General features: G+C 43.5%; 1 protein-coding gene across 1 annotated transcript in view; it reads left to right on the top strand.

Moving 5' to 3' along the window:
* The first annotated feature begins 2,700 nt into the window (after positions 1-2,700).
* The window catches only part of LOC123459353 (AP-3 complex subunit sigma-2), a 60,178-nt gene continuing 44,792 nt past the window's right edge, over positions 2,701-18,086 (top strand). The window contains exons 1-3 of the mRNA XM_045145515.1: positions 2,701-2,857; positions 10,006-10,097; positions 10,847-10,958. Of these exons, the coding sequence (XP_045001450.1) occupies positions 2,789-2,857; positions 10,006-10,097; positions 10,847-10,958 (273 nt within the window). The 5' untranslated portion in view covers positions 2,701-2,788. The remainder of the gene's footprint in view (positions 2,858-10,005; positions 10,098-10,846; positions 10,959-18,086) is intronic.

Below are 18,086 nucleotides of genomic sequence, written 5' to 3'. Positions count from 1 at the left end.
CTTAGTTGGATCCTGGGGAGTTGAACCTAGGTCCTTTGGCTTTGCAGGCAAGTGCCTTAACTACTAAGCCATCTCTCCAGCATAGTAGTCCCACTTTTTCATTTGATACTGAAACCCTGAGATTGTATGGATAATATATACTATTAGACAGAGGAATTTAAACTCGGCAGTCTTTTAGGTTGTTTTTTTGTTTGTTTTGAGACCCATGTAGTCCCAGCTGGCCTTGACTACGTATGATCTTGAACTCCTGATTCTCCTGCACCTATTAATACTACATGCTATATGGCTACATAGTCTTCATAACTATCATCTTTTTTATTTGCTTAATTTTTTAAAATTTTATTTTATTTGAGAGCGACAGAGAAAGAGGCAGATAGACAGAGAAAGAATGGGTGTGCCAGGGCCTCCAGCCACTGCACATGAAGTCCAGATGCATGCGCCACCTTGTGCATGTGGTTTATGTGGGTCCTGGGGAATCAAGCCTCAAACCAGGGTCCTTAGGCTTCACAGGCCAAGTGCTTAACCGCTAAGCCATCTCTCCAGCCCCTCATCTTTAAAACAAAAATAATTTTATTAGCTGGGTGTGGTGGTGCATGCCTTTAATCCCAGCACTTGGGAGGCAGAGGTAGGAGGATCACCATGAGTTCAAGGCCACCCTGAGACTACCGAGTGAATTCCAGGCTAGTCTGGGCTAGAGTGAGACCCTACCATGAAAAACAAACAAGAATTTTATTATATTTATTTGGGAGAGTGTATGGGTGCAGCAGGGCCTCTTGTCGCTGTAAACAAACTCCAGATGCATGTACCACTTTGTGTGTCTGCCTTATTTGGGGATCAGGGCCAGTGGGCTTTGTAAGCAAATGCTTTTAACTGCTGAACCATCTTTAACATTGACTACTGATTAGTAGTTCTGTGAAGGTCCAATTTTGAGGTATTTAAGTTGATCCTTATGTAGCAAATATAATTGTTTCAAAAAATGTTGAATAGCCAGGCATGGCGGCACACGCCTTTAATCCCAGCACTTGGGAGGCAGAGGTAGGAGGATCATTGTGAGTTCAAGTCTACCCTGAGACTACCTAGTGAATTCCAGGTCAGCCTGGGCTAGAGCAAGACCCTACCTCGGGGAAAAAAAAAAAAAAAAAAAATGAAGCCTCACATAGTGGCATATGCCCTTTAGTCTCAGCACTGGGAGGGTGAGGAGTCTGAGGTGGGAACCCTGTGAGTTTGAAGTCAGCCTGGGGCTACAGAGTGAGTTCTAGGATAGCTTGGGCAAGAGTAAGACCTTGTCTTGAAAAGCAAACAACAACAACAAAAATGTAAAAATGGCCAGGTGTGGTAGTGCATGCCTTTAATCCCAGTAGAGGTAAAAGGATTACCATGTGTTTGAGCCCACCTTGAAACTACATAGTGAATTCCAGGACAGCCTGGGCTAGAGTGAGACCCTACCTTGAAAAAAGAAAATTCTATTTGGTTATTTGTATAGTTCCCTCAACATCTGCCCCCTCCCCAGTATTTTTAAAATTTTTCTAAAAATATAATCCCTCTACTCACTCTAGCCCAGGCTGATCTGAAGTCACTATGTAGTCTCAGGGTGGTCTCAAATTCATGGTGATCCTCCTACCTCTGCCTACCCAGTGCTGGGATTAAAGGCATGCACCCCCATGCCCGGCTTTCTCTTTTGTTTTTGATACAGGATTTCAATGTAGCCCAGGACAGGCAATCCTTCCTTAAGCCTTCCAAGTGCTGGGATCACAGTAGTAAGCCACCTTGCTCGGCTGAGTTTCTCATTTTGGAATAGTTTGCTTCCCACTTTTCCCTGTAATAACACGGATAGGGTGTACGTTCACACAGCCGCCGTCATTTCATGATAAAATTCTAGGGCTGGAGCCCCTGAGATTCATGTTTATATGTCTTAAAAGCTTTCCATACATATTGCCCAACAATCCCTTGGACAGGTTGGCAGCTTTGTGGACGGCGCCATCCGTAGTGTACCTCCGTGCTTGCACCTCACTTACCCTAGCTCATTAAAAGAGATGGCTTAGCCGTTAAGGCGCCAGCCTGGAAAGCCAAAGGACCCAGATACGATTCCTCCAGGACTCACGTGTGCCAGATGCACAAGGTGGCGCAGGCTTCTGGAGCTCATTTGCAGCAGCTGAAGGCCCTGGTGCGCCCAGTCTCTCTCTTTCTCTCTCAAATAAATAACCAACCAAACCAACCAAACAAGGACACGTATATTACCAATTTGCGACGGCTGGAACCTTAAATGAAATAGCATTAAAGAGCCTCTGGTGCCACCGTTCACCATCTACCACGGAGAAAGACCCTCTGCACGAGACGTTTGCATAATTCACTGCAGCATTACGTGCAATGCTTCCTGGCCGAAGCCTGGCCCCCGGCGCATCCGCCAACGTCGGTGCCCGTCTGCTGGGGACCGCGTCGAAGGGACTCCCTTTAGCTCCCGCTTTAGCCCGCAAATTGGTGCCGCAACCGCCGGCTGGAGTTGCTGCCGCGGATTCGCTTTCTCCGACGTGCCAGGCTTGGCTTCGGTCTGGAGGAGAGGCACAGGACGACAGATCCGCATCCGGGCTTAACCCCAGGCGGGCCCACCGCCCTCTTCTGGGCGCCGGGGAAGAGAGCGCGGGCCCTTGAGCGCCGGGCCTCCCGAAGCGCGCGAGCCAAGTTTCCGGGAGCCGATTTTAGCGGGACACCGGCCGGAAGTGCCTGTGTTGTGGAGGAAGGAAGTGCTTTCTGGGAGTACCTGGTGCTGACAGAAGGGTGGCCGGTAAACATGATTCAGGCGATTCTGGTTTTCAACAACCATGGGAAGCCACGGCTGGTCCGCTTCTACCAGCGTTTCGTGAGTGCCGCCAGGCTCGCCCGCGCCCCCTCCCCGCCCCCGCGGCCCTGCGTCACGGGAAGCCCGCGCCGGCGTGCGTCTGGACCGAGGCCGGGCCCTCGGGGTCACGCCCCGTCGCCCCGCTCCTCGGATCCCGGCTTGTCTGTGTTGTTTTGTGACACCTGCCCTTGGGTATCCGGGTGCAGAGAACTTGAATGATAGAAGTTTTTTTTTTTTTTTTTTTTTTTTTAGATCTTTTTGGTTAAGTGTCATTTCGTAAGGAGAGGGACATTTGATTCCTTTTTTTTTTGCTGAAAGGAATTTACTTAGTATATTGTTAGTAGCTTTTAAGGCTGACCCCTCTGAATGATCAGACAAGGTAGACTTTAAAACTAATAAAATATTGCAATACTTAGTTTTTGTTTTGGCCAGCGGTCCAGAAAAAGCATTGTTTCTTGGTATTTTGCTGAGACTTCTCAGGGATAAGGCGATACTCTGCAGGTTTACAGAAAGCCCCTTTAAAATGGAATATATATATATATGAATGATGGGAAATTACAAATGCTCCTGGACGTCGTAGATCACGCCTACAATTCCAGCTTTCGGGGGTTGGGGGCATGAGTCTCATGGCGTTCAAGGTCATCCTCAACTAGTTCGAGAGCCACCTGAACTGCCAGAGACCTTGTCTCAAGAATCAACAAAACAAAAAGGCGGGGGGGAGGGGGAGTCACCTAAATGCTATCACATGACGTCTTAGTGTGCATGTGAATTTGATTTTCCAAAAATATTTCTTCTGGAAAAACGTAAACTTCATTACTTGCCTCAGAACCCCAACATTTTACTCATTCGTGGCTAGGTTTTAGAGTAATATAAAACTGAGAGACTGATGGAACCCAGGAGGGAATGAAGTTAGAACACATTCAGGCTCCACCTACATTTCTTTCTTTTTTTTTTTTTTGGTTTTTTGAGGTAGGGTCTCACTGTAGCCCAGGCTGACCTGGAATTCACTATGTAGTCTCACGGTGGCCTCTAGCTCACGGTGATCCTCCTGCCTCTGCCTCCCGAGTGCTGGGATTAAAGGCGTGCGCCACCACACCGGGCGTTACATTTCTTAACTCTCTGTGTTGGCAGGTTAATAATCTTCTTTCCAAAAAGATACATTTTATTTTTTACAGAAATTTCAAAGCCAAGGATTTTTACTGAATAGGTTACAAAGACTTTAAAAAAAAAAAAAAAAGCCACTGGCGAGGCATAGTGGTGCTGTACTCTGGAGGCAGAGGTAGGAGGAGCCCTGTGAGTTCTAGGCTAGCCTGAGACTATATAATGAATTCCAGGCCCACCTGGGCTGGATCAAGACCCTACCTCCTAAAACAACAAAAAAGCCATTGAATACAGTTGCTCAGTGTGTATGTATTCCCCCCTTCTTACTGAGGTAAAAATCACATGATAAAATAGTGTATTTACTTAATGTGTCCAATTCAGTAACATTGGTCATAATTGTAGAACATTTTCATCCTTAAAACAAACTCCTCTCCATTAGCAATCACTCTGCATTTCTTCCTCAACCATTTATCTTTCTCTGTCTTTACATTTGTGGACTTTTAAATTTTATATTTTTATTTATTTATTTGAAAGTGACAAATGGACACAGAGAGAAAGAGACAGAGAGAGAGAGAATGGGTGCATCAGGGCCTGCAGCCACTGCAAACAAACTCCAGACGTGTGCACCCCCTTGGGCGTCTGGCTACCGTGGGTCCTAGGGAATTGAGCCTTGAACCGGGGTCCTTAGGCTTCACAGGCAAGCGCTTAACCGCTAAGCCATCTCTCCAGCCCTGTGGACATTTTATATAAATGGAATCCTAATGGTCTGTGGTCTTTTGTGTCTTTTAGCGAAATGTTCTCAAGCTTCATTTATGTGGTAACAAGCATATATCGGGTTTTTTAAGTATATGCATTTATTTGTAAGCAGAGAGAAAGAAAGAGGGAAAGTGTGTGCCAGGGCCTTACGCCACTGCTAATAAACTCCAGGGGCACACACTACCTTGTGCATCTGGCTTTAGTGGGCACTGGGATTTGAACCTAGGCTGTCAGGCTTTGCCAGCATATGCCTTTAACAGCTGAGCCATCTCTGGAGCTCCCCCCCCCCCCCGCGCTCTTTTTGAGACAAGGTCTCATTAAGTAACTGAGGCAAGATAGACCACAACCTTCCAAATCCTGGATTACAGGGACATGTGCCCTGCTGGTCACTTGTTTCTATTGCCAAGTAATATTCTGTTGTATAGATAATACTACATTTTGGTTTTCCATCAATTGATATTTCTACTTTTTGGCTCCTGTAAATCATGCTGCTATGAACATTCATGTGTTGAGTGTTACTGTGGACCCAAGTTCTCATTTCTCTTGATTTTATACCTACATGTTACATAACTCAGTGGTGAGTGTTTTGAGAATTGCGGACCTGTTTTCCATTTCTATTTTAATATATATTTGTTTATTTATTTGCTTGAGAGAAAGAGGCAGAGAGAATGGGCGCACCAGAGCCTCCAGCCTCTGCAAACGAACTCCAGATGCTCCCCCACCACCACCCCGTGCATCTAGCTTACATGGATCCTAGATAGTCGAACTGGGATCCTTTGGCTTTGCAGGCAAACGCCTTAACCACGAAGCCATCTCTCCAGCCCGTTTTCCATTTCTATCAACAATGCATTAGGATTCCAGTTTTTCTTTCCTTTTTTTTTGTTCTTTTTATGTGTGTGAGGGTCAATACTGAGGATTGAACTCAGGGCCTCCCTCAGTCTTGGCAAGTGTTCTACCACCGAGCTGCATCCCTAGTCCTGTTGTTTTCTGCTCCAGGCATTTTAGTGTGTGAAAATGGACTTGCGTTTTGAGAGCATCTTTTCATATGCATTTGTGTACCTTGGGAGATTACAGGATTGTTTCAGAACCTCAGGAGTAAATGTCACTTGAAAACTGCCGAGTACTAAAAGACATGAGGAGTAGTTACACGACCTGAGTTTGGAAGCAGTTGATAGTTTGCTTTCTTGTTGAAGTAGACATTAGTTCCCATACTGTTTGATGCCACTTCTCCCTAGAGTTGAATAAAAGGCTTTAGTTCAAAAGACTTTATTTTGTTTGTTTGTTTATTTATTTATTTTTGGTTTTTCGAAGTAGGGTCTCGCTCTAGCCCAGGCTGACCTGGATTTCACAATGTAGTCTCAGGGTGGCCTCGAATTCATGACGCTCCTCCTACCTCTGCCTCCTGAATGATGGGATTAAAGGCAACAAATCTGGGTAAATCAATTGGTAGTTTCCATCTGAAGAACACACAAAGCTCACAGGCTGTTGTCAAAGATGAATTTCATGTGTTCAGAAATACAAAACATGTTAAGCATCAGAACTTTTTTAAAATTGACAAAAACATCTTTTTTATCACTTTATTTATTTATTAGATACAGAGCTGGGCATGGTGGCGCATGCTTTTAATCCCAGCATTCAGGAGGCAGAGGTAGGAGGATCGCCGTGAGTTTGAGGCCACCCTGAGACTACATTGCGAAATCCAGGTCAGCCTGGGCTACAGTGACACCCTACCTCAAAAAAACAAAAACAAAAATTATTTATTTGAGAGAGAGAAAGAGGCAGATAGAATGGGTGCACCAGGTCCTCTACCCACTGCAAACAAACTCCGGATGTGTGACCTGCCTTGTGCATCTGGCATACTTGGGTTTGGGGAATTGAACCTGGGTCTTTAGGATTCACAGGCAAGTGCTTTAACCTCTAAGCCATCCTTCCGGGTCCCCCTCACTCTCTTTTTTTTTTTTTTTTTTAAGGTGTTTTTGTCAGGCTGGAGAGATAGCTTAGCGATTAAGGCGCTTGCCTGTGAAGCCTAAGGACCTGGCTTCTATTCTCCAGTTCCCATGTTAGCCAGATGCACATCTTGGCACACACATCTGGAGTTCGTTTTCAGTGGCTAGAGGCCCTGTCACTCCCATTCTCTCTCCCTCTGTCCTCTATATCTAATTTTTTTTTTGAGGTAGGGTCTCACAGTAGCCCAGGCTGACCTGGAATTCACTATGTAGTCTCAGGGTGGCCTCGAACCCACGGTGATCCTCCTACCTTTGCCTCCTGAGTGCTGGAATTAATGGCATGCACCACCACGTCTGGCTCTGTATCTAATAACTAAATAAATAAAACAATTAAAAGATGATTTTGTCAATGTTTAAAAGTCCTGATGCTTAACATGTTTTGTATTTCTGAACACATGGAGTTAATCTTTGACAACAGCCTGTGAGCTGTGTGTGTTCTTCAGATGGAAAATACCAGTTGATTTACCCAGATTTGTAGTGACCAGTAAGTAGCGGGTTTGCATTCATCCATTCAATAGATCTAAGAGCCTTTCTATGCCCACATTGAGTCAGAGTAACTTCCCTTCCATGATACGGTCCCTGTTTTTCTCTGTCGATTAAATAGCATTTAAATAACTGTCCATTTCAAACCTAAATTCAATGCCATCAAAAGAAAGGGATTAAAATTCCTTGAATGTAGGCTGAGTGTGGTGGCACACACCTTTAGTTCCAGCATTTGGGGAGACTGAGGTAGGTAGGATCTCTGAGTTCAAGGCCATCCTAAGACTACATAGTGAATTCCAAGTCAACCTGACCCTACCTTGAACAAAAACAACCAAAAAAACAAAGCAAAAAAAAAAACCCACCGTTGAATGTATTTTCTGACTTATAGTACAAGTCTAGTCTCAAAGTGTTCTTCAGTTATATAATACTTGTTGTGTGGTTCCCAGACCAGCAACAGTGGTATCACCCGGGAGCTTGTTGGAACTGCACCCTTGGGACCAAACCAGGCATACTCAATTGGAATCTGCATCGAAACAAAGTTCCCAGCGGATTCATTACATTTGGGAAGACTGGTGTAGAGCTTCTCATTACTTTCTAACAAGTTTCTCTGCGCCTACTCTCAAGCTTTTTTTTTTTTTAATTAATTAATTTATTTATTTGAGAGCGACAGACAGAGAGAAAGACAGATAGAGGGAGAGAGAGAAAATGGGCGTGCCAGGGCTTCCAGCCTCTACAAACGAACTCCAGACGCGTGTGCCCCCTTGTGCATCTGGCTAATGTGGGACCTGGGGAACCGAGCCTCGAACTGGGGTCCTTAGGCTTCACAGGCAAGCGCTTAACCGCTAAGCCATCTCTCCAGCCCCTCTCAAGCTTTTAAAACATGGGTTCACTTGGTAGCTCAGGTTGGTCTTAGACTTGGTGGCAGTCCTCCTACCTCAGCCTTCGGAGTGCTGGAGTAAGCCACCATGCACAGCTTTTTTTTTTTTAAAGTTCCATAGCTGTTGTGAAACTCATTGTGAATTACCAAGTGCTTATTTCACAGTTGAGCTTTTTCAAGATTGTATGTAGTAGTAGACATTAAGTAAAAAGTTATTCATAGCTTTGTTCAGTTGTTCAAAATTCTAACCTGTAAATAGATTTTATCTTCTCTTTTAAAAAAATATTTATTTGCCTGTGTGTGCATGTGCACCGTGTCCTTGCACAACTGCAAATGGACGCCAGATGCTTGTGCTTAAACGGGTCACTTAGGAGTTGAACCTGTGCCGACAGGCTTTGTGAACAAACATCTTTAACCACTGACCCATCTTCCCAGTCCCTGTAAATACACCTTTTTTTTCTTTCTTCTTTCTTCTTTCCTTCCTTCCTTTCTTTCTTTCTTTCTTTCTTTCTTTCTTTCTTTCTTTCTTTCTTTCTTTCTTTCTTTCTTTTTTAGTTTTTCTTTTTAGTTTTTCTTTTTTTAGAGTTTCACTCTAGCCCAGACTGACATGGAACTCACTCTGTAGCTACAGGCTAGTCTTGAACTCATGGTGATCCTCCTACCTCAGCCTCCTGAGTGCTGGGACTAAAGGCATATGCTACTATACCTGGTTTGTAAATTTTCTTTCTTTCTAAAAATACATATTTGTATTTAAAAATATTTTGTTCGTGAGTACTATAGCTCTATGTAGTACCTATGTTACAATAAAAATTTGGCATAATAAAAATTTGGCACATTTAGTTTTTTGAAACTTGTTTTGTAATTACATTTTCACCTTCATACAGTGTTAGAACTGTTGAGGTTTGTTATTTACCCGACATAGATGCTTTTCAGAAAAAAAATACTGCAGGGTCAGGCTGTCATTTTTGTTTGTTTGTGTTTTGGTTTTTCGAGGTAGGGTCTCACTGTATCCCAGGCTGACCTAGAATTCACTACATAGTCTCAGGGTGGCCTCAAACTCATGGTGATCCTCCTACCTCTGTCTCCCGAGTGCTGGGATTAAAGGTGTGTGCCACCATGCCTGGCATAGTATGGCGATTTATTTATCCCCTTACTCATTGAAATACTGGCATACCTGTAGGCAGTAATGGTTGGTAACCAAAATATCTAGGTAAATACACCCTACTTATAGCAGAGCCTTGTCTGTTTTCCCAGTCACTCTGGTTTTCGTCTAACCATCCATTAGCTTTTTCTTTTCAGGTTGTTTTTGGTTTGGAGCCACTTCTCCATGTCTATCCCTGCTGACAGAATGGACTTTTTCAGACTTGCCCAGTCTCACTTAAAAAAAAAAAAAACCATACATTTATTTGAGAGAAAGAGGCAAAGAGAGAGAGAGAGAATGAATATGAGAATGGGTGCACCAGAGCATGCGCCACTGTGTACATCTGGCTACATGTGTCCTGGGAAATCAGACCTGGGTCCTTTAGCTTTCCAGGCACATGCCTTAACCACTAAGTCATCTCTCCAGCCCCAGATTCACTTTTTTTTCCCCCCAAGGTTGGGTCTTGCTGTAGCACAGGCTGACCTGAAATTCACTATGTAGTCACAGGGCGGCCTTGTACTCATGGCGATCCTTTGCCTCCCAAGTGCTGGGATAAAAGGCATGCACTACCATGCTTGGCTCAGACTCACTTTTTTTGTAAATTTATTTATTTGAGAGAAAAAGAGAATGGGTATGCCAAGGCCTGTAGCCACAGCAAATGAACTCCAGTCGCATGTGTCACCTTGTGCATATGGCTTTATGTGGGTACTGGGGAATCCTACCTGGGTCCTTTGGCTTCTCAGGTAGCACCTTAACCATTAAGCCATCTCTCCAGCCCCTCACTTTTTTTGTTGTTGTTCCACAGCCAGAAGAAATTCAGCAGCAGATTGTTCGAGAGACTTTCCATCTAGTTCTCAAGCGAGATGACAACATCTGTAACTTCTTGGAGGGTGGCAGGTAAGCTGTAGGCTTCAATTATCTCCCCTAATGTCCACTTTTGGGTGCCTTCATGCTTGCTTCTTCTGGAACACTTAGATATCATTGGGTGCCTGATATAACCTGACTTGATCATCTGCTCAAGAGGAGAGTCAGTTCTCTTTGGGAAGCACTTGTGCTTCAGCTGTCACTCAGGTGTTTGGTCCTTGGGAGGACATGTAGGAGAAAAGGCCCTCTGCTGAACTTGGTTGCAATTCATGTGACAGAAATGGCTTGCTTGAAGACCTCAGCCTAACTCTTTTCAGCTAGGCCCATTATCTTTCCTTCCTGCTTTCTTTCATTTATTTATTTGTAAGGAGGGAGAGAGAGAATAGGCACTCCAGGACTTCTTGCCACTGCATATGAACTCCAGATGCATGTGTCACTTTGCTCCTGGCTTTGTGTTGGTACTGGGGAATTGAACTTGGGTCATCAGGCTTTGTAAGCAAACACCTTTAACTCCTGGGCTCTCTCTCCAGTTAGGTCCATTTTCATTCCTTGTTGCATGGGTTCTCTTAGATATGTTTAATTAAGATACAGGCATTTGCTGGTTGTGGTAGCACACACCTTTAGTCTCTGCACTTGGGAGGCTGAGGTAGGAAGATTGCCTTGGGTTTGTCTTGGGGCTATAGAATGAGTAATTAGTTTCAGGTCAGCCTGGGCTAGAAAGACAGACAGACAGACAGCAACAAAAAAGATACAGACATTTAAATGTTTCCCAACTTCCACAGTTTGATTGGTGGCTCTGACTACAAACTGATTTACCGACACTATGCTACCCTCTACTTTGTGTTTTGTGTGGATTCTTCAGAGAGTGAACTTGGGATCTTGGACCTCATCCAGGTATGTGTAGTAAGCTAATGATGGAGGCAACTTTAGAGTTTGTAAGGCTTTATTAGTATATATTTAATTATATATAATTAGATTCATTATTATATTTTCACATGAATTTAATATATTTTGATCATGTTCACATTTCTATTACTGTCTCTCTTCACACACTCCCCCCCCCCCAGATATATAGGGTCTCGTTCTAGCCCAGGCTGACCTGGAATTCACTATGTAGTCTCAGGCTGGCCTTGAACTCACAGTAACCCTCCTACCTCAGCCTCCCGAGTGTTGGGATTCAAGGCATGTGCCACCACACCTGGCTCCATAACTCTCTTTTATCCCCTTTTTACTCCTGCTGGTCCTGTTCTTCTTCCCAAATAGTCTCCCTTCTAGTTTCATGTTTGGTTTGGTTTGGTTTTGGTAGGGTCTCACTCTAGCTCAGGCTAACCTGGAACTCATTCTGTAGCCCAGGCGGACCTTGACTTCCCTGCTGCTGGGATAAAAGGTGTGTGCTACTACATCTGGCCACATGAGTTTAATTAGGGTTGCTTACAGGAATATGAGTGAAAGATTGTTTATAGGAGCATGGCTACACCACTGAAGACAATGTCTCTCCCACACCAGCCACCATGCATGGGGTTTTGAGTAACCTAAACTGTGGCTTTTGGCAAGTCTTTATTGACAAATGAACAGATGGTCAGAATTGCCAGATGTCCACTAGATGGTGCTCTGAGAAAGCTCTTGAGGTTTTTGAGACCGCTTCCAGTCTCAACCTGGATTTACTGGTTTCTACTCAGCCTTTGCATTGCCCTTGGTTTTGTGTTTTGAATTTTCTTTCAGTTGTCAAATCAAATGACATTTATATATTTATGCTTTTAATTGTTACTTAAAATTGAAGCCCAAAGCAAAGAAACTTGATACTTTATGTGACTTTTGTCTTGCATGTGTGTATTCATAAATGTGTAGGTACATGCGGAAATAAGACGTTGGTGCCCGGTGTCTTCCTCAGTAGTTCTCCACTTTGTTTACTGAGGCAGGGTCTCTCACTTGAACCCAGAGCTTGCCTGTTTGGCTAGTCTAGGTAGCCAGCTTGCCCCAGGAACCCCCGGTTTCTACTGCCTAAGCATTAGGAGTGCCCTGCCCACCTGGCATTGCATGGGTGCTGGGCATCTGAACTCTGTCTTCACATTTGTGTGGCAAGCACTTTATCCACTGAGCCATTGCCCAAGTCTAGTCAATGTAATCTTAATACACATTAATATGATTTTTGTTAAGCTTTTTGAAAACCAGAAGTTGCTTACAGATTGTTTTTATTGCTGTTGCAGAAGTGTGGGAGTGGAACTCTCCTTTGAGAAGCCAGCACTCAAGCTCTTTGATTTGCCTTATTCTCTCCCTGAGCATCTCTCTCTCTCTTTCTTTCTTTGTTTTGTTTTGTTTTTCGAGGTAGGGTCTTGCTCTAGCTCAGGTTGACGTGGAATTCACTTTGGAGTCTTTGGGTGGCCTCGAACTCACAGTGATCCTCCTACCTCTGCCTCCCAAGTGCTGGGATTAAAGGCGTGCTCCACCACGCCCAGCCCTGACCATCTCTTTCTACTAACTCCTGTTCTTAAATCTCTTCAAAATGTTTATTTTTCTGTATTTATTTGCGGGGGGTGGAGGGGAGAATGGGTGCACCAGGGCCTCTAGACAACCGCAAACAAACTCCAGATACATGTGTCATCCTGTGCATCTGGCTTACATGGGTACTGGGGCATTGGACCTGGGTTCTTAGGCTTTACAGGGAAGCACCTTAACCATTAAGCCATTTCTCCAGCCCTGATTTTTTTTTAAACCAACTATTTTTTCAAAAAACATATTTTAGGGCTGGAGAGATGGCTTAGCAGTTAAGCACATGCCTGTGAAGCCTAAGGACCCTGTTCGAGGCTCAACTCCCCAGGACCCACGTTAGCCAGATGCACAAGGGGGCGCACGCGTCTGGAGTTCGTTTGCAGTGGCTGGAGGCCCTGGCGTGCCCATTCTTTCTCTCTCTCTGTCTGTCTGCCTCTTTCTCTCTCTGTCTGTTGCTCTCAAATAAATAAACAACAAAAAAATTAAAAACATATTTTATTGTTTTATTTAAGAGAGATGGGGCATGTGCCAGGGTCTCTAGCCACTGCAAATAAATGCCAGACATATGTACTGCCTTGTGCATCTGGCTTACATGGGTACATGGGTATTGGAGAATGAAACCTGGGTCCTTAGGCTTTGCTGCAGGCAAGTGCCTTAACCACTAAGCTATCTCTCCAGATCATGTTTTTTTTTTTTTAATTTATTTTTTATTTTTGGTTTTTCGAGGTAGGGTCTCACTCTAGCTCAGGCTGACCTGAAATTCACTCTGTAGTCTCAGGGTGGCCTCGAACTCACAGTGATCCTCCTACCTCTGCCTCCTGAGTGCTGGGATTAAAGGTGTGCTATTTTTCTTTTTAAATATATTTTTATTTTTAATTTTTTTTTTTTCTTTTTCAAGGTAGGGTCTCACTCTAGCCCAGGCTGACCTGGAATTCAGTATGGATTCTCAGGGTGGCCTCGAACTCACGGCGATCCTCCTACCTCTGTCTCCCAAGTGCTGGGATTAAAGGCATGCGCCACCACGCCCAGCCTTTTTAAATATATTTTATTTATTTATTTATTTAAGAGAGAGAGAGAGAGAAAGAAACTGAGAGAGAGTAGGATGTACCAGGGCCTCAGCCACTGCAAATGAACTTGACACATGCGCCCCCATGCGCATCTGGCTTATATGGGTCCTGGGGAATCGAACTGGAGTCCTTTGGCTTTGTAGGCAAACGCCTTAGTCGCTAAGCCATCTTTCCAGGCCGATTTATTTATTTATTTATTTATTTATTTATTTATTTATTTTTATTTGAGGTAGGCTCTTGCTTTAGCCAGGCTGGCTTGGAATTTACTATGTAGTGTCAGGGTGGCCTCAAACTCACGACAGTCTTCTTACCTCTGCCTCCTGAGTGCTGGGATTAAAGGTGTGTGCCACCACACCTGGTAAGGTTTGATGTTTAAAAAAAATTGGGCTGGAGAGATGGCTTAGCAGTTAAGCGCTTGCCTGTGAAGCCTAAGGACCTCGGTTCGAGGCTTGGTTCCCCAGGTCCCACGTTAGCCAGATGCACAAGGGGATGCACGCATCTGGAGTTCGTTTGCAGAGGCTGGAAGCCCTGGCGCACCCATGCCCTCTCTCTCCCTCTATCTGTCTTTCTCTCTGTGTCTGTTGCTCTCAAATAAATAAATAAATAATTAATTAAAAAAATTATTAGACAGAGAGAATATGGGCATGCTCAGGCCTTTTGCCACTATAGATGAACTCCAGAGAAATGTGTCACTTTGTACATCTGGCTTTACATGAATGCTGAGGAATCAACTTGGGCCTGCAGGTTTTACAAGAACTTTTTTTGTTTTGTTTTGTTTTGTTTTGTTTTGTTTTGAGGTAGGGTCTCACTCTAGCCCAGGCTGACCTGGAATTCGCTACATAGTCTCAAGGTGGCCTTGAACTCACATCCATCCTCTTACCTCTGCCTCCCAAGTGCTGGGATTAAAGGCATACGCCACCACACCTGGCTCTTTTTTTTTTCTTTTTTTCCGAGGTAGGGTCTCACCCTAGCCCAGGCTGACCTGGCACTTACTGTGTAATCCTAAATTGGCCTTGAACTCATCTAGATCCTTTTATCTCTGCCTCTTGAGTGCTGGGATTTAAGCATGGCTATGCCTGGCTATAAGCCTTTTTAACCACTGAGCAATCTCCCTAGCCTGAGATTTGATTTTTTAAAATTAATTAATTAATTAATTTTATTTTCAAGGTATGGTCTCATTCTAGCCCAGGCTGATCTGGAATTTACTATGTAATCTCAGGGTGGCCATGAATTTATGGCCATCCTCCTACCTCTGCCTCCCAAGTGCTGGGATTAAAGCTGTGTGCTACCACGCCTGGCTTGAAGTTTGATTTTTAAAAAGACAAAAAATAACAGTAAATAATTGGCTTAATTGATACAATGAAGATTAAAGAAATATAAAACACTTTTTAGGGGGTGATATGCCTAATTATATTACTAATATGCTTGAAATAGCTGACTATAAGAAATAAATACCCAAATGAAGTTAACACAAAGGCACCTGCAATAAGAGGAAATAAATGTTGAGAAAGGAAAAAAATGCTAACTTACTAATAAGAAAAATTAAGAAAATTTATTTATTTATTTGAGAGAGAAAGAAGGAGGGAGGGAGGGAGAGAGAGAGAGAAAATGGATGTACCAGAGCCTTTAGCCACTGCAGAATTGCAGATTAACTCCAGGTGCATGCACCACCTTGTGTATCTGGCTTACATGGGTACTGGGGAACCGAACCTGGGTCCTTAGGCTTTGTAGGCAAGCACCTTAACTGCTAAGCCATATCTCCAGCACTAGATTTTTTTAAGTTGAAGTTTAGTAAAGCCTCTATGATACATCGTTAATTTCTTTCTTGTTTTTCAAGATAGAGTCTCACTTTAGCCCACGCTGACCTGGAATTCACTACATAGTCTCAGAGTAACCTCGAACTCCCAGCCATCCTCCTACCTCTGCCTCGTGAGTGCTGGGATTAAAGGCGTGCGCTACCATGCCCGGCACACTGTTATTTTTAAACTTAATAGTTATGCTTGGTAGTACACATCTGCAATCCCAGTACTGGGGAGGATCATGAATTTGAGACTAGCCTGGCATAGTGAGACTGTCTGAAAAAAAAAAAAATAAGAAACCTCTTAAAACAAAAAAAAAATCATATTAAATATTTTTCATGCAGTAAGTTGGTTATCATTCAAAAATCTGATTCTATAGAATTTGAGAGGAAGATTAGAGGGATCAAGAGTTCAAGGCCAACTTTGGCTACATAATTTTAAAGCCAGCCTGGGTTCCAAGAGACCTTGTTTCAAAACAACCAACCAAACAAGCCGGGCATGGTGGCACGTGCCTTTAATCCCAGCACTCGGAAGGCAGAGGTAGGAGAATGGCTGGGGGTTCGAGGCCACTCTGAGACTATGTAGTGTATTCCAGGTCAGCCTGGGCCAGAGTGAGACCCTAACCTTAAAAAAAAAAAAAAGAAAAAAGAAAAAAAAACCCAAACAAAACAAAAAATGTGTTTCTAAAAAGTAAAATATTATTTAAATAGCCATATTAGTATTGTCATAGAAATTATTAAATAACAACCAATAATCAGTTGAACTGCGTAATTGTGAATCTTTGCTTTCCTCCTCACATTAACAAGTATTTAGTGTGTCCTCAAAGAAGTACTTCTAGTTCTTTTGGCCTTAAGAGTTGTTTTGCATTTTCACTGTTCTATATATGTAATTTCTTTTTAGTTTACAATGATGCATATTCTCTCCCCACCCCCCGTGTACATGTGTGTAGTGTGCATGCATGTGCGTCTGCATGTGGAGGCCAGAGTTCAAAGTTAGGTGTCCTCCTCCCATCCCTCTCTACCTTATTCTCTGAAACAAGATCACTTGCTGAACCTAGAGGTCACAGATTCAGCTAAACTAGCTAGCCAGGAGGCCCTAAGGATCCTCCTGTCCTGTCTGTCTCCCTAGTGCTGGCATTACAAGTGCACATCACACCACACTTAGTATCTGATGTGGGCACTGGGGGTCTGAACTCAGGTCCTCATGCTTGTAGTAAGGCAAGTACTTGGCCCACTGAGCCATTTCCTCAGCCCATACGCAAATATTCTCATAGCCCTAAAATTCTTTCTCCATCAATATTATTGTATTATATACTACAAGAATTATAGGGGAGGGCTGGAGAGGTGGTTTAGTGGTTAAGCGCTTGCCTGTAAAGCCTAAGGACCCCGGTTCAACGCTCTATTCCCCAGGACCCACGTTAGCCGATGCACAAGGGGGCGCACGCATCTGGAGTTCGTTTGCAGTGGCTGGAAGCCCTGCTGTGCTCATTTCTTTCTCTTTCTTTCTCTGTCACTCTCAAATAAAATAAATAAAATAAGCAAAAAAAAAAAAAGTTTAAAAAAAGAATTATAGGGGAAACACGCTTAATTTGAAAAATTTGAAATTTTGATTTGGTTTGAGATGGGGTCTTTTTTGTTGTTGTTTTTAATTACTCAGTTGATTATTAAAATTGAGGAGAATGTAAGAGATACTGTTGTTTTCATGAGTGCCTGTAGACTTCTTCCCTAAGATAGCACTAGCTCTGATTCTTTTTTTATTTTAATATTTATTTATTTGTTTGTAAGCAGAAGGAAATAGAGAACAGATAGAATGGACATATCAGGACCTCCAGCCATTGCAAACAGTCTCCAGATATATGTGCCACTTTGTGCATCTGGCTATAAATGGCCACTGGGGAATTGAAACCTGGTTGTTAGGCTTTGCAGGCAAGTGTCTTAACCACTGAGTAATATCTCCAGCCCTAGCTCTAATTTTTGGTTCTCAAACTAAAAACTTAGGAAAAATACATGACTAACTGTGGTGATTGTCAACTTGATTGGATTGAGAAACATCTAGCCAGGCGTGGTGGCACATGCCTTTGATCCCAGCACTGGAGAGGCTGAGGTAGGAGGATTACTCTGAGTTTGAGACTAGCCTGGAACCTGAGATGAGATCTTGAGGAGGTAGGGAGAAGGGAGGAGCTGAGGGATGAGAGAAAGAAAGGGAGGGAGGGAAGAAAGGAAAGGAAAGAGAAAAGAAAAGAAAAATAAAGAAAAGAACACCTTTGGACATACCTTTGAGGAGGAAGACCCCACCTTCACCCTCCCTTGAATGTGCATAGCACCAAGGAGAAAGCCAGCTGAGCACTGGCATCCCCCTTTCTCCACTTCCTGGCTGGCACCATGGACAAGCCACTCCAGTGACCATGCCTTCCCTGCCCCATGATGGACTGCATTCCTCTGAATGGACCCAAATCTGAGTACCATTAATAGAGTTCAGTAAGGTGAACTATTCAAGTTTCATAAATTAGCAGCTATCCTGTAGCAGTGATGAATTAGAAAATGTAATACTAAAAGCAGCTCATTCTCAGTTAGAAAAGGTTCCACAGGATGTCTGTACATAAATGTTAGAAAATATGTATGAGGGGCTGGAAAGATGGCTCAGTAAAGAGCACTTGCTATTATGTG

The sequence above is a fragment of the Jaculus jaculus genome, chromosome 3 (assembly GCF_020740685.1).
Source record: "Jaculus jaculus isolate mJacJac1 chromosome 3, mJacJac1.mat.Y.cur, whole genome shotgun sequence".
Classification (NCBI taxonomy): domain Eukaryota; kingdom Metazoa; phylum Chordata; class Mammalia; order Rodentia; family Dipodidae; genus Jaculus; species Jaculus jaculus.
This window is presented reverse-complemented; position numbering and strand designations above follow the sequence as displayed.